General features: G+C 34.1%; 2 protein-coding genes across 2 annotated transcripts; both read left to right on the top strand.

The window, feature by feature from the left end:
* The first annotated feature begins 3879 nt into the window (after positions 1-3879).
* LOC107638769 (sodium/hydrogen exchanger 6) lies at positions 3880-10159 on the top strand. Its single transcript, XM_016342157.3, has 21 exons — positions 3880-4381; positions 4475-4534; positions 4662-4686; positions 4795-4880; positions 4991-5102; positions 5623-5685; positions 5814-5833; positions 5931-6025; positions 6266-6294; positions 6405-6436; positions 6535-6582; positions 6685-6745; positions 6821-6918; positions 7010-7085; positions 7188-7207; positions 7352-7449; positions 7585-7694; positions 8368-8469; positions 8874-8974; positions 9053-9132; positions 9598-10159. The coding sequence occupies exons 1-21, from the start codon at positions 4140-4142 to the stop codon at positions 9672-9674; spliced, it is 1635 nt and encodes a 544-aa protein (XP_016197643.1). The 5' UTR covers positions 3880-4139; the 3' UTR covers positions 9675-10159.
* Positions 10160-11263: 1104 nt separating this feature from the next.
* On the top strand, positions 11264-14582 carry EDE1 (ENDOSPERM DEFECTIVE protein (DUF566)). Its single transcript, XM_016342156.3, has 4 exons — positions 11264-12749; positions 13312-13431; positions 13531-13647; positions 14066-14582. Exons 1-4 carry the CDS (start codon positions 11640-11642, stop codon positions 14390-14392), a joined length of 1674 nt encoding a protein of 557 aa, XP_016197642.1. The 5' UTR covers positions 11264-11639; the 3' UTR covers positions 14393-14582.
* The last annotated feature ends 500 nt before the right edge of the window (positions 14583-15082 follow it).

Raw genomic sequence — 15082 nt, 5'->3', positions numbered from 1 at the left:
TCAATTCGAATTGGGGCATTTTCCGCCCTGCCACGCTTCTGGCGTGAATTTGCTTCAGTGGCTACTTGTCCTACTGGGACGTCAATTCGAATTGAGGCATTTTCCGCTGGTATGTAAGATTTGGTTATCCTCTTTGTATCGGAAAATGCATCAGGCAATTCATTTGCTATTCTTTGCAAATGTATAATCTTTTGAACTTCCAGTTCACATTGCCCTGATCGAGGATCTAAATGCATCAATGATGATGCATTTCAGTTAAGCTCCTTTTCAGGAAGCTTATTCTCTCCTCCTAATGTTGAAAATTTTGATTCATCAAAATGGCAATCCGCAAACTGGGCTTTAAATACATCTCCAGTTTGTATCTCAAGATACCTCACTATAGAGGGAGAATCATATCCAACATATATTCCTAATTTTCTTTGGGGTCCCATTTTGGTGCGATTAGGTGGTGCAATAGGAACATATATCGCACACCCAAATATTCTTAAATGGGAAACATTTGACTGCTGGCCAAAAGCTAATTGCATAGGAGAGAATTGATGATAACTCGTTGGCCTCAAACGAATAAGTGTTGCGGCATGTAAAATAGCATGCCCCCAAACCGAGGTTGGGAGATTTGTTCTCATAAGGAAGAGTCTAGCAATTAATTGGAGGTGCTTAATAAGTGATTCTGCTAACCCATTTTGCGTGTGAACATAAGCTACTGGATGTTCAACACTTATTCCATTAGCCATACAATAAGCATCAAAAGCTTGGGAAGTAAATTCACCAGCATTATCAAGACGAATTGCTTTGATTGGATTTTCTGGAAATTGTGCTTTTAATCGAATAATTTGAGCCAATAATCTCGCAAATGCCAGGTTGCGAGAAGATAATAAGCACACATGTGACCATCTCGAAGATGCGTCTATTAGGACCATAAAATATCTAAAAGATCCACATGGTGGATGAATAGGTCCACATATATCACCTTGAATCCTTTCCAGGAATTCAGGAGACTCAAATCCAATCTTTACTGGTGATGGCCTTAAAATTAACTTTCCTTGAAAACATGCAGCACAACAAAATTCACTAGTTTTAAGAATCTTCTGATTCTTTAGTGAATGTCCATGAGAATTTTCAATAATTCTTCTCATCATGGTTGTTCCCGGATGACCCAATCGGTCGTGCCAAGTTATGAATTCATTTGGGCTAATAAACTTCTGGCTTACAGTGGCATGTGATTCAATTGCACTAATCTTGGTATAATACAACCCAGATGAAAGTGAGGGTAATTTTTCTAATATAACTTTCTTATTTAAATCATGAGTTGTGATATATAAATACTCATGATTTCCTTCATTCATCATCTCAACATGATATCCATTTCGGCGAATATCTTTGAAACTCAACAAGTTCCTCAGAGACTTGGTAGATAATAGTGTATTATTTATTATAAATTTTGTTCCTCCAGGAAACAAAATTATAGCTCTTCCGGAGCCTTCTATCACATTGCCTGAGCCAATAATAGTGTTAACATATTCCTCTTTTGGAACAAGATGGGTAAAATATATATCACTTTTGAGAATAGTGTGCGAACTTGCACTATCCGTAAGGCATACATCTTCATTACATATCCTTGCCATTCTTCAAAAACAAATAATAATAAAATGAGTAGTATGCACAGTTAAATTGAATACTTGATTAGAATTATTTTTCTAAGAAACACTGTACATAAAATAATGTCATATACTAAAATTTTATTTTAAAATTTGACACATTTAATAATTTTAAAATTCATATTAATATTTCATTGTTTATGTACATCACATTTGAAACTTAAATACATAGAAAATAAAACTTAACAATAAGTTCTTTACATTATTTATTTACATATATACTTCACAATCCCACATATTAAACTATTCCATCATTGATCAAATGACCAATATTTCCTTCAGGGTCCTAAAAGAAATCAGATACATCATAATGAGTGGTGGAGTTCTCAGCATCATTTGAAACAAAATTTGTTTCCTTTCCTTTGTCGTTCTTTTTCAAAGATGCCTGGTAAAGATCGACTAGGTGCCTTGGGGTACGACAGGTACGTGACCAATGGCCCTTTCCACCACAGCGGAAACACTTCTCCTCGGTTGATTTATTCTGCCCGATATTCCTTTCTTTGTCCCACTTCTGGTGAGATCCTCTCTTTTGAACACAATTCTTTTTCCTTCCATAAATTTTCTTGTTATTAAAAGCTTGCCATTTACCTCTTCTGGGGTAACGATTTGCCGCATTTACTTCAGGAAATGGGGCGGCGCCAGCTGGGCGCGCTTCATGATTTTTCAATAACAACTCATTGTTGCGTTCGGCAACAAGAAGGCAAGAAATTAACTCAGAATATTTCTTAAACCCTTTCTCTCGATACTGCTGCTGCAGGAGCACATTCGAGGCATGGAAGGTTGAGAAAGTTTTCTCCAACATATCATGATCAGTTATTTTTTCTCCACACAATTTCATTCGTGAGGTGATTCAAAACATTGCAGAATTATATTCATTTATAGATTTAAAATCTTGTAAACGCAAATGCGTCCATTCATATCGGGCCTGAGGAAGTATCACTGTTTTCTGATGATTATACCTTTCTTCAAGGTCTTTCCAAAGATCTGCAGGATCTTTTAATGTAAGATATTCATTTTTCAATCCTTCGTCAAGATGACGACGGAGAAAAATCATGGTTTTAGCTTTATCCTTCTGGGATGCATTATTTTCAACCTTAATGGTATCTCTAAGATCCATTGAATCAAGATGGATTTCAGCATCTAGTATCCATAATAAATAATTGTTTCCAGATATATCAAGAGCATTGAATTCAAGATGAGAGAGCTTCGACATAATGAAAATTTGTTACCTGAGTCTTCCTAAAAATTTGATCAGAGTCTCGTGCTGATAACGTGTTGTGAAATAAAAGATATATATATATATATATATATATATATATGTAAAGATGTATAAATAGAAGACTCTAGTATTAAAATAATTAGCTCAATAATAATTTATATATATATAATAATATTATATGTTGTAATGTGTATATATATACAAAGATAGAAAGAAGTATTAAAAATAAAGAGAGAGAGAATTGCATATGTTTATTGTTACTATCTCAATATAATAAAGATGATTAATATTATATGTAAAGAGTAATAGAAAAGAGAATTTAGAATACTAATAAAATAAAAGAAGAGAAAGAATTGTAGTAGAAATATAAAGAGAAGAGTATTTGATTGCAACATAAAGAGAGAAGTGATTTTATTATTACTTGCTTGTGTCGTATTACCTACTGAGGTTTAGCCTCTATTTATACAAGTAAAGAAGTCACCTTATTCCACTGTTATTAAATACAAAGGCTTTGGTAATAATGAACTTCAGTATGAAAAATGTTAGCCACCCATGATCATTCATTGTTGTTCTTATCGTAACAATATTAATATTTATATCTTCTTATTATTTTGAGTTTTTGACTAATCTCAAATTTATTATTATTATTAGTTAATATATAAAAAGATGAATTATTAACCATGTTAGATTTTGAAATTTAATTTTAATGTATTTATTTTATATAATTTTTTAATTATATTTATTTTTTTATTAATTATTCACAAAATTAATATAAAAAATAAATAAATATATAGGATAGTGAAAACTCATGTGCACTCGACTTCACATAAAGTTAATATTTAAGAATCATTGAATGAAAATTTAGTCAAATCAATTAAATCATCTAAGAGTTATCAGATATCAACTTCACTTAAATCGACTGCTCCACCTTATAGCGTACATCTAAATTAAATTCTTGTGTTTGCTCATGTGGTGATTTTAAAAATTGAATAAAATAAAATAATGCATTAGTGTTTAAGCATAGTCCAAGGCGTGAGGAGAGAGTGGAGAAGAAGAGAGGAGAAAGAGAAATAAAAGAGAAAGAAGAAATCAAAGAATTCGTTTGAAAATCACAACAACCGAACCGATTATTGCGAAGAATCAGCACCGCCATCACTGATCACACCAAACAACAACACACAACCAAAAAGGAACAAAGCCACTCGCACAGAATCCGTTCATTCCCAATCGAATCGGAATCGAATCGATTGGAGGAACTTGTAATGGGGATGGAGGACGATATATCTCCGGCCGACGCTCACGGCAGCAAAACCCCCGGCAAGGAACAGCAGGCCGCCGGCGTCGGAATCCTGCTTCAGATCATGATGCTCGTCCTCTCCTTCGTCCTCGGCCACGTCCTCCGCCGCAAGAAGATTTACGTCATACCCGAAGCCAGTGCCTCTCTTCTCATTGGCTTAATCGTTGGTGTTCTCGCTAACATCTCTGACACCGAAAATAGTATCAGGTTCTTCTTCTTCTTCAGTCACTTTCTCTTTTTTCTCCTCTTAGTTTTATTTCACTGAGACTCTCAAATTTGGGGCTTTTCATTGTTGTGCAGGGCGTGGTTCAATTTTCACGAAGAGTTTTTCTTCCTCTTCTTGTTACCTCCTATCATATTATATCCTTGTCATCATTGATCACAATCTTTTCTTTCCATTGTTATTATTATTATTATTATTCTGTTTAATTCAATTTAATTTAGATTTTGATACTCTATACTATGTTTCCTTGACTCTTTACTTTACTCAGTCTGGCTTCAGTCTTGCACCTGTAAGAACCTTTATAGTTCATAGTTTGTTAAATGTGTTAAATGAGTTCTAGTTTGTTGTTTGGAGAATATTTCTGATTTGGTGATGGTGGTAATGTGGGATTTTGCAGAAACCTTTTTTCTCTAATTTTGGAGCAATTGTGACTTTTGCAATATTTGGCACATTTATAGCCTCAATAGTGACCGGTGTTTTAGTGTGAGTTTTTCATCTTTCTCCTCATAGCTAGAATTTTGACTGGTTTATTTGGATTTTTAAGATTTTTTCAATGTTTATGTAATCATGTTTTCTTCTCTGCCTGGGTGCAGTTATCTTGGTGGGCTGGTCTTCCTCATGTATAGATTGCCTTTTGTCGAGTGCCTCATGTTTGGGGCTCTTATATCGGCAACTGATCCCGTTACTGTTTTATCAATATTTCAGGTGATCTATTGCTTTGAATTTTTCTGCTTTTTTTTGTTAATTATTCCATTTCCAATTTGCATGACCGATACAAAAGGCCATTGAGGGTCAGTGTTTAGGACTCATGGCTTTTTTCTACTCCTGCTTGCTCAACTTTCAGCTGCTACATTTTTTACTTAATGATAATGGCATTTGTCGTGATGGTGAAGAAGATATCAGTGCAGAGCATAGTTTTATCTTGTTACTAATTAATATATCATGAAAAAGAAATATGAAGCTTCAATTGAGAAATCCAAGTTTTAAAAACCCTGATATGTTATGTTTTCAACTAAGCTAATCATGAATGACAATGACCAAATGGGCAAATTATGAATCAGATTGAAGGTTTAGGGTTTGACTATCTCTCCAAACTATTTTGTCCTTTATTGTCATTCACTCATGGTAGGTCTGAGTATTATATGTAAAATAGTAAGTGTAACATGCCATCTGATAAACTTCATTCCTAAATCATTGTGTTTGATTTGCTTGCTGTCATTTGCAGGAGCTTGGCACAGATGTCAATCTATATGCTTTGGTTTTTGGAGAATCTGTTTTGAATGATGCAGTAAGTTTCCGTTGCTTCTTCTCTTTGCATATCTGGTTTAAAGATAAATGGTGCATACTGGCTGATCTATTCCTTCTTTCCTTTTTATATTTGTTATTCCTCTTGTCCGACTTCCGTACTATTGGCAGATGGCAATTTCTTTGTACAGGTACCTTAATTTCTGAAATAGATCATATCATCATGCTTATCCAAAATAGCCGAAGTATCATGGAAGTTAACTTATAACTCAAGCACTTCCTTTGCAGGACGATGTCATTGGTTAAGACTCATCCATCTGGACAGAATTTATTAATGGTGGTTGTTAGATTTTTGGAGACTTTTGTTGGTTCAATGTCTGCAGGTTAGTCATCTATCCAATATTTTGTTCAGGCATTAAGCTTGTTAAATCAGTTCAGTTTTGAAGGTTTTTTGGACAGAACCTTTGCTATTCATCATTTGTTATGTCATCATAAGATTTGTAGATTTTGACTTGCCTATTGTGTCTTCACCAAATTCATGTTGCCGCAAGTCAAGGAGAGCAAGTGACCTTACTACTTTCCGATATTCCTGGTTTGATTTTTTACTTTTTGGTGAATTGCAGGTGTTGGAGTGGGATTCATATCTGCTTTAATATCCTTTTTAAGTTCATTCTTGCCCTGTGTATTCGTAGTATAAATAATAAGGGGTTTAATTTTTTTTAAAAATGTTCAAACTTTATTGTGAACCTTAACCATGAGTACCTTTTTAAGTATGCAGGATTGGATATTGACAAGTGAGTATATATAATTTAGAGTATACTTTTCTTTGATAATACGACTATTTACATCATGCCTGGAGAATGCTGATAAGGAAATTTTCCATTCTATACAGCCTTCAGAACTTGGAGAGTTGTCTTTTTGTTCTATTTCCATATTTCTCGTAAGTAACCTCCCTGGACTATGTCTTCATAAATATTTTCATGGAATTGTTGTAAATTTTCGATTCTCAGTGCAAATCAGTGTAAACTGTTATCTGTTTCAGATACATGCTTGCAGAAGGCCTTGGTTTGTCCGGTATCGTATCAATACTGTTTACAGGAATAGTAAGTAATTTTCATATTTCTCCTTTTTGTCATGTGTTGAAATATTGTTATGACTACATTTTTGTTTTCTCTTAGGTCATGAAGCACTATTCATATCCAAATTTGTCACAAAGTTCTCAAAGATTTGTCTCTGCTTTTTTCGAGTTGATATCTTCACTAGCAGAGACCTTTGTGTAAGGAGAATTTCATTTACAGCAGTTGCTGTCTTGTATTTAAACATTTTCTCTAAATAATGCATGAATACCTTTTTTGTTATGTCTACAGATTTATATACATGGGCTTTGATATTGCTATGGAGCAACATAGCTGGTCACATGTTGGATTTATATTCTTCTCCATTGTATCCTTTATTTGGCCCATAAATTTGAACTGGTGTGATTTTTATTAGAATTGTCTGTTGTTCGTGGTACTCTTTCCTTAACTCTTATGATGACCACTTCAGATATTCATTGGAATTGCAAGGTATTTGCTGATTGCTATCATTTAAAGTATTTGAATATGGTGGCATATGTTCTTTCAGGCTATGATATAAACAGATGCATGCACTTTCAGGTTTTTCCTTTCACTTTCCTCTTTTAAGTCGTAAAATTTCTTCACTTTGCGCAGGGCGGCAAATGTCTTCTCTTGTGCTTATCTGGTCAACTTGGTCAGACCTTCTCATCGAAAGATACCTCCAAAACACCAAAAAGCACTTTGGTATAGTGGTAAGAAATTAAGCCTCACATAACAATTGGGTTTTGCTTTGGAAAATTATCATTTGTTGATAAAACACATTACTTCTTGGCTTTGGCTTATTCTTTGCTACCATGCTTATGTTTTGTTCTTTATGAACATTTCAGGACTTCGAGGAGCAATGGCCTTTGCCCTTGCATTGCAATCAGTTCATGATCTTCCAGAGGGACACGGTCAGACCATCTTTACTGCAACAACAGCAATAGTTGTTTTGACGGTAGGCATGCTCATATTCTTCCTTTCTTCTGTTCACAACTTTGAATTAGAAGGAAGAAGGAAAGAGACGATGTTTATGAGGTTTACCCTTTTTCAGGAGTTTTACATTTTTGGAGGGGTTTTTTTATTAACCCATCAAGACACATAATTTCCTAGTTAAACTTTTTCCCCCCTCTTTTTTTAAAAAAGATATTACAATCTTATTTTGTATCTTGCCCCTATTAAGATTTTAAAATGTTATTGAGATTGTTTAATTATCTCATCCTTGAGCTGTTTGGGAGAAAATCAAGAGTGCTGAAATAACGGAATCCAATTTTAAGCAAACACTGATCTGTTTATCTACTGATTCAATTTGATAGAGTGCCATTTAAGAATCTCTTGTAAGATAGATTGGCAGAACTGTAAAAGAATATAGAAGTCATGAAAGTTGTAAAAGAATGTAGAAGAATATAGAAGTTATAGTTGTAAGAGAATATAGAAGTGCCAATTTTCTAACTAGAAAACTTAAGGTAAACACCAAAAGAACTAAGTTTCATCTTATTATTTATTTCTCCTGTTTAGTCTATTAGCAAGTGGCCATCCATTTTCCGCACTTTTTTCTTTTCTTATTTGTCTTTCTTTTTCCACCATAACTAACAGTAATTTAAATGTGTAACTTATTTTGTTTGTATCAGGTATTATTGATTGGGGGATCAACCGGTACCATGCTGGAAGCTCTAGAAGTGGTTGGTGACAGTCATGGTGATAGCCCTTTGGCCACAGTGGGCACCATCACAGTAAGTTTTGCAACAAATGATTTAAGACTTAGGCTATTTGATGCAAAAAGAAGCTGACACATGCAACTGAGCTTTCGGTTCTGTTTTTCAGTTGCATCTAAAATTAACTTTATCAAGCCTATGAAGTAGAGCCTGACAATCCCCTCACTGAAACAGAATTCTATGTGCCAAACATGTCTCAAATTTTTTATGTAACTATCCTGCTTAACAAGTGGCTGGAATAAACATTTCAACAACATATCTAGAGACTGTTTTGATTTTGAATTATGTGAATCCATCTTCAGTCATGAGTTTTTCTTAAGAGTTTTAGCGAAACAGTTTTGATTTACAAAACACAATATGCTAATGAATATTTCATATATTTCTTTCTCTATCAACTAATTTTCTACCCTTTCTCTTACAAGAACAATTATGAGGAAAACAATGGTTATGTTGCTCCTTCTTATGATGAAGAATCATCATCAGGAAGCAGATTCAAGATGAAGCTAAAAGAATTCCATAAGAGGTATCATCTGAGCTGTGAAACTGCATATAGACTCATTGACGTTGCAACCACTAATTTCTCTTTGCATCTTTCTTGCAGTGCTGGATCATTTACTGCAATAGATAAAAACTTTCTGACCCCATTCTTTACAAGTCAAAGTGGAGATGAAGATGATGAAGGTAAGTTTGAGTTTTTTATTTAGCATTGCCAAAGAATTGATAAAGTAGGTAGGCATCAAGTATTGATGTCTGGTCTGATTTGACCATCCAAGGAAACAACCGGTTTGTAAGGTGTCCAACCAACTTGTATTCCAATAATCTTAATTGGTCCTGAATATTTGCTTTTTTAAAAAGAGAATTTTATATGGCATCTTTCAACCATGATGTAGGATTGGATATCTACAATCTTTACTGGTATAAGCCTTCTTCTCTTCAGGCTTTTTGAACCTGCAGCTTCTTTGATTTAGAAAATACATATAGCTTCTTATTGGCTCATTGTAATATTATTTGTTGTGTTTCTAGTATCATTCTTCATTCATGATCTTAGGCATATTATACGAAAACTTTTTTCCAATAAGTTGCTTTGATTGATTAATTCTGTTTGGATGTTACATTACCGTGATTTGTTGTTCGTGTTCTGAACAGATGAGCCGTTGACTTCAACAAGACCGGAAAGACCGGGACGACCGGGACTTAACCGTCACAATCCTTATTCATCATGATTCATTCCAACAACATAGCACACTTTTGAAGCCTTTTCTGTACATAAAATTCAGTGATGCAGTTTATAGACAGCTTGTAGGAAATTGGCAACAATACAAAGAGAGTCAAAATGGCATTCGGATATATACCATTGAGAATCTCATGGCAAAGTTTCATTGGGATGGAAGACCATCATCTCTGCAGCATTTATTTCATGCAAGTTTGATGAGTATACATACATATATATATGCCTCTGCCATGAAGTTGGAGGTTTATAATCTGGATCTAACCACACGTGTATTCTTAAATGTATTGATTATTCCTGTTTCTACCGGTTTATCACTTTGATTTGATATAGTTCTCAGGAGTTTGATAATCCTAGTTCATAGTTAAAGATAATTCAAATTCATTTGTCACAATGAGGTTACTATATGCCAAGCATGAATAGCGATATGTATAGAGGAAAATTGAAGATTGGTCTAGTAGTTGGCACATTTGCATGTTAGTGGATGCAGTATCTTATCTTCATGATTAATTCTATAATCGGCATTTAGAATTTGGTGCTTTAAAGTACAACGGGACTGTTTAATATTAAAAGTTATATTGGTATCTAAACGTGTGGAAGAGCATATCCATGGGAAAGGATGACATTTTAAAATAAAAACACAGTAAGGAAATAAATTTATGTTTGATTTAAAATATAAAAATGCATATTAGAGAAATATTATTGTATTCTACTATACTATGACAAATTAGAAGTAACTTTGTACTTATCAAATTGCATATTATTGATTTTCTATCCGAAAAATAATTATGCTTTAGCCTTTATTGAAGACTAATAATAATAATTTTATTCGAACAAGTATTGTTTATATTTCTTAACAAAGAGATTATGCATAGATTTAAAATGAAAATTATAAATAGTTGATAATTATGTAAACAATTAAAATATATTTTAAAATAAGTAACAAATTGAGATATTAAATTGATATATAATAAGAATATAGAAAATGCAATATCCATATATCTATTTATTTGTTTATTTAGGTTGATCATATAAAATAAATATGTAATATAAAAGATGGATTTTCCCCAAAAAAATGTAAACTACTACTCTTTCAATTTTCAAAATTTAGAAAAATTTGTTTTGTTTGAATTGAATTAATAATTTTTGGTACAAAAGAGTTTTAGACAGATATTAGAATTTAATTTTAATGCACTATTAATATAGAGTAGTTTTACACCTGCATTTAATTACGTAATGTCACATCACTAAAAATAATTATCTTTTACATTAACCGCATGAATTGCACAACTGAATAAAACACTTTACATTGTCAGTGCATCAAAATTAAACTCTAGATATTATATCAATAAAAATAATTAAATTTTAAAATATTATTTTTTTTACCAAAGATAAAAGACTCGAACCCGCAACCTCTTAATTAAATATGGGAAGACTATGCCATTTGAGCTATAACCCGTTGGTAATTTTAAAATATTACTTAAAAAATCTAAATATGTAAATTTAATTAGATAATTACATAAAACTCTTTATATTTTACGGCAACAAAATTAAACTAAAAAAATAAATAAATGAAGCAAATAAGGTGGATATTGGTTTAAGGGATCCAAAGCAATGGAGAAGGCTCCTCTGAGCAACATAAATAAATGCAGTTAACGAGAAACAAGTGTTAAAATTAAAAACTAATACATTTTTTTTTAATTTTTTTGAATATAAAAATCCCCAAATCAGAACCGTTGCAACGTAAACCCTCCTTACCAACGGCTACTTCAATAATCATCGTCTTTCGCTTTCTCTTTCACTCAAAACCTCTGCTTTCGATCCACTCAGGCTTCCTTCTTCCTCGAAGTCTCTATCTTTATTGTTTCCATTTACCCCAATCCGAACACCACCCATTCTAGGGTTTCTGCTTGATCTAAGCACAAGAACCACGTAGTTTTGTAGAGCCCCAAATTCTGCAATGGATTCCGCAACAATCAAAGCTTCTACTGTCGTTCCAGATGCATCTGCCCCTCCTCCTCCTCCACCGCCGCCGACCCCTTCTAACCACCGCCGGCCTAGGGTCCGGGAGGTTAGCTCTAGGTTCATGTCTCCGGCGGTTTCTTCAACCGCGCCGAGGCGGCGGCACCACCACCAGCAACCGGAAGTTGATTCCTCGAATTCCGCTGATGAGAATCACAGGCCTGTTGAGAATTCAGATGCAGGAACCCCGTTCCCAATTGGGTGTAATTCAACTTCTCAGTGTAAAGGGAATTTGGGGAACACTACTACTACTCAGAGGAAACAAAGGGCTGTGAAGCTTTTCAAGGAGAATAACAATAATGGAGTGGGAAGAGACCCTTCAAGGTCATGTTCTGGAAGAATTGGAGTTGGAATTGGGAATGGTGGTTTCGGTGCCACCCCTTCTAGGCCTGATACCCCCACAGTTGTTGTGCCTTCAAGGTATAGGCTCACGCCGCAGCACAGGGGTAACACCTCGGCCGCTGCGAAACTGCTTCAGGCCAGTGGAATGTCACTAAAGGGCAATGCCGGTTCTGGTTGGCCTAGGATGGAAACCAACTCGGTGTCCGGGGATGCTTCTTCGGTGTGCTCCGATGATGATTGTCGTAGCGATTCGGGTGTGAGTTGCAGCACTCAGTCACTTCCTGAGTTGTGTTCTGAGGTAGATATGTTGCCTTCTGTGTCCAATAGGTCAGTGGCTGAAAAAATTGGCAGTAGAAGTGTCTTGAGTAGTAGCATTAGTAGCAATAGTGGTAGTAATGTCGAGTCGAAAGTACATGCTTCGCCTTTCCATCGGTCGATTACTTGGCCGTCTAGTTGCGAGAAGCAAACTCCTTCACTGTCCAAGCTGTATGGAAATCAATTGAATCATGTTAAGGCAGGAGGACTGAGTTTGCCTCCGGTACCCCCTAGCGCGAAACCGGTGGCAGAAACAAGGAAAGGGAAGAAAGGGTCTAGTAATCAGGAAGATGTGCATTCCTTGAGACTGATGTATAATCGTTATCTGCAATGGAGATATGCCAATGCCAAAGCAGTGTCTGCCATGAAAGTGCAGCAAAGAGAAAGTGAGGTAAGGTTATATATAGTGCAAGAAAATGCATAATCATCTAGCTTGGTAATTTTATCTTTGTAATTTATATATAGATAGAACCTTGCACCTTCTGATAAATACAATCTTTGGAAGAAGATATAACTTGATCACAACTCACACCAGTGTAAAATAAAACTTGATTGGTCCACGGTGTATAACAGTTCTAGATCAAATGATGTATAATTTTGAGGGTAAACTGACTCTGACTTCATTCATTTGACATTGTAATTTAGCTTATTTCAAATTATACTCTGAAAAAGTTCGATATGGTTGTCAGATAAGTGACATGTTACCTTTGTTGAATGTTTGTTATTTTACTAAACTATTGAGAGCTCTCTTTTTTGTTTTTTATTTAGGTTACAATTTTGGACAATCAAGTACAACTTAATCACTTTTGGTTCTTTTTGTTGTCTTATTAATCCAGTACAACTTAAACTATTGAGAGCTCTCTTGGTTGTTTTTTGTTTAGGTTACAATTTTGGACAATCCAGTACAACTTAATCACTTCTGGTTCTTTTTGTTGTTTTATTAATCCTTGCAGAGAGTACTATATTCTCAGGCGATGAAAATATCAGAAATGCGGGATTCTGTAAACCGGAAACGCGTAGAACTGGAGCTTTTGCGGAGATCAAAGACTCTCTCAACAATTCTTGATGCGCAAGTAAGGCTACTAATAATTTTGAATGCTTATTTTTCATTGAAGTTGTCCACAAAGCAATGTCTGTATCAATAATTTGCCTGTTTTATTTTATAAATGCAGATTCCCTATCTGGATGAGTGGTCTGCTTTGGAAGAAGAATATTCACTCTCTATTTCTGAAGCAATTCAAGCTTTGTTGAATGCCACAGTACAACTTCCACTTGGTGGGAATGTTAGGGTATGATCTTTAATCCTATTATCATATCTACTAATTTTCTGGTCAAGACTTCGTAAGCATGATTCATTTTAATACTCACATTTCAAAAATCAGTGTTTTGGTTCTGAAACTGCACTTGGTCGGTTCAAATCGACTGGGTTGTCATGTTAAATGACATGTGGCATGGCATGTTTCGGATTCAACATATTCCTTATGACATGGCAGTTTGAAAAGCACATTTGGCAAGCTTAATGGTCTTAATATTTTAGGAGATCCGTGATGGCGGAACTAAAATGATTGAAATAAGAACCAAAAATGCTAATGCAAATCCTGAAATGTCAAGGACTAAAATAAACTATGCTTATAAAGTAAATGACCAAAATGAAGCTTTATTTGTTTATTCTATTGTGTTTAAAGAAAAATGTATTCTACCAAACAGGTTGATGTAAAGGAGGTTGGGGAGAGCCTGAATTCAGCATCAAAGATGATGGAAACAATTGTTCTCAATATCCAAAGATTCATGCCAAAAGCAGAACAAACCGATGTCTGTATCTCAGAATTAGCTAGAGTTGTTAGTGGAGAAAGAGCTGTAATTGGAGAATGTGGAGATTTATTGTCAAAGACATATAAGTCACAGGTTGAGGAGTGCAGCTTAAGGGGCCAATTAATCCAACTATATTCAACTTGTCATAATAATAATAATATCACAGAACAAGAAGCATTTGATAGTTCAGTTGCAATTTGTGCTGGCAATGAGCCTTGTTAGGTATAGATATAGATAGCTCATGATCATCATAGTTGAAACTTTGTTCATAAGAACTTGATGAGATAAATTTTTTGATATGATTGTTAAATAAGCCAAGCTTGAGTCTCTCCTCTGAATCATATAGCAAGTGTTGTAATTTGATATGTCTATGTAATTTCATTTCATTCTTTGTATGATTGCATTAGCTAAACTAATAAATCTATAGAAAAAGTGGATTTTCTAATGATATTCTGTTTGTATGAACACCACAATTAAAAGTAATAAAAAGATGTTAGCTCTAACTAATAATAGTTTAATTATGATAAAAAAAATTTTTTTCACTCAATGGATATAAACTAATCTTTCCCTGGTTTATAAACACTTTCAATAGTGGGATAGCGATCTAAAATTTTAAATTTTTTCTGTAACTAAGGTGAGGATTGAATTCTCGACACTTGATTAGGGGAGAATGAATTCTTTTATTCAATTACAGCAATATTTGATTAAATAGTTAATTCCATCTATTTGATTCATAAGCTTAAATAAAATAAAATAGAGACCGATTAAATTAATGGTTGTATATTATCATAAAGTAATTGGATATTTTGCTTTTATAGAATTTTGGGTGTGTTTGAAACAAAATATGTAGGAGTTAATTTGATTTGATATGGAATGAATTAAATTAAAAATAAATTATTTTGTTTTAAATCA

Source organism: Arachis ipaensis, chromosome B4, assembly GCF_059453495.1.
Source record: "Arachis ipaensis isolate K30076 ecotype BB chromosome B4, ASM5945349v1, whole genome shotgun sequence".
In the NCBI taxonomy this organism is placed as follows: domain Eukaryota; kingdom Viridiplantae; phylum Streptophyta; class Magnoliopsida; order Fabales; family Fabaceae; genus Arachis; species Arachis ipaensis.
This window is presented reverse-complemented; position numbering and strand designations above follow the sequence as displayed.

Bases quoted from the DNA above. Each gene is read 5' to 3' on its own strand.
- LOC107638769 (XM_016342157.3), top strand. From the start codon at position 4,140: ATGGGGATGGAGGACGATATATCTCCGGCCGACGCTCACGGCAGCAAA. The intron at 4,881-4,990 runs GTGAGTTTTTCA...GCCTGGGTGCAG, and splicing joins ATAGTGACCGGTGTTTTAGT to TTATCTTGGTGGGCTGGTCT. The intron at 5,686-5,813 runs GTAAGTTTCCGT...TACTATTGGCAG, and splicing joins AATCTGTTTTGAATGATGCA to ATGGCAATTTCTTTGTACAG.
- EDE1 (XM_016342156.3), top strand. From the start codon at position 11,640: ATGGATTCCGCAACAATCAAAGCTTCTACTGTCGTTCCAGATGCATCT. The intron at 12,750-13,311 runs GTAAGGTTATAT...TAATCCTTGCAG, and splicing joins TGCAGCAAAGAGAAAGTGAG to AGAGTACTATATTCTCAGGC. The intron at 13,432-13,530 runs GTAAGGCTACTA...TTATAAATGCAG, and splicing joins CAACAATTCTTGATGCGCAA to ATTCCCTATCTGGATGAGTG.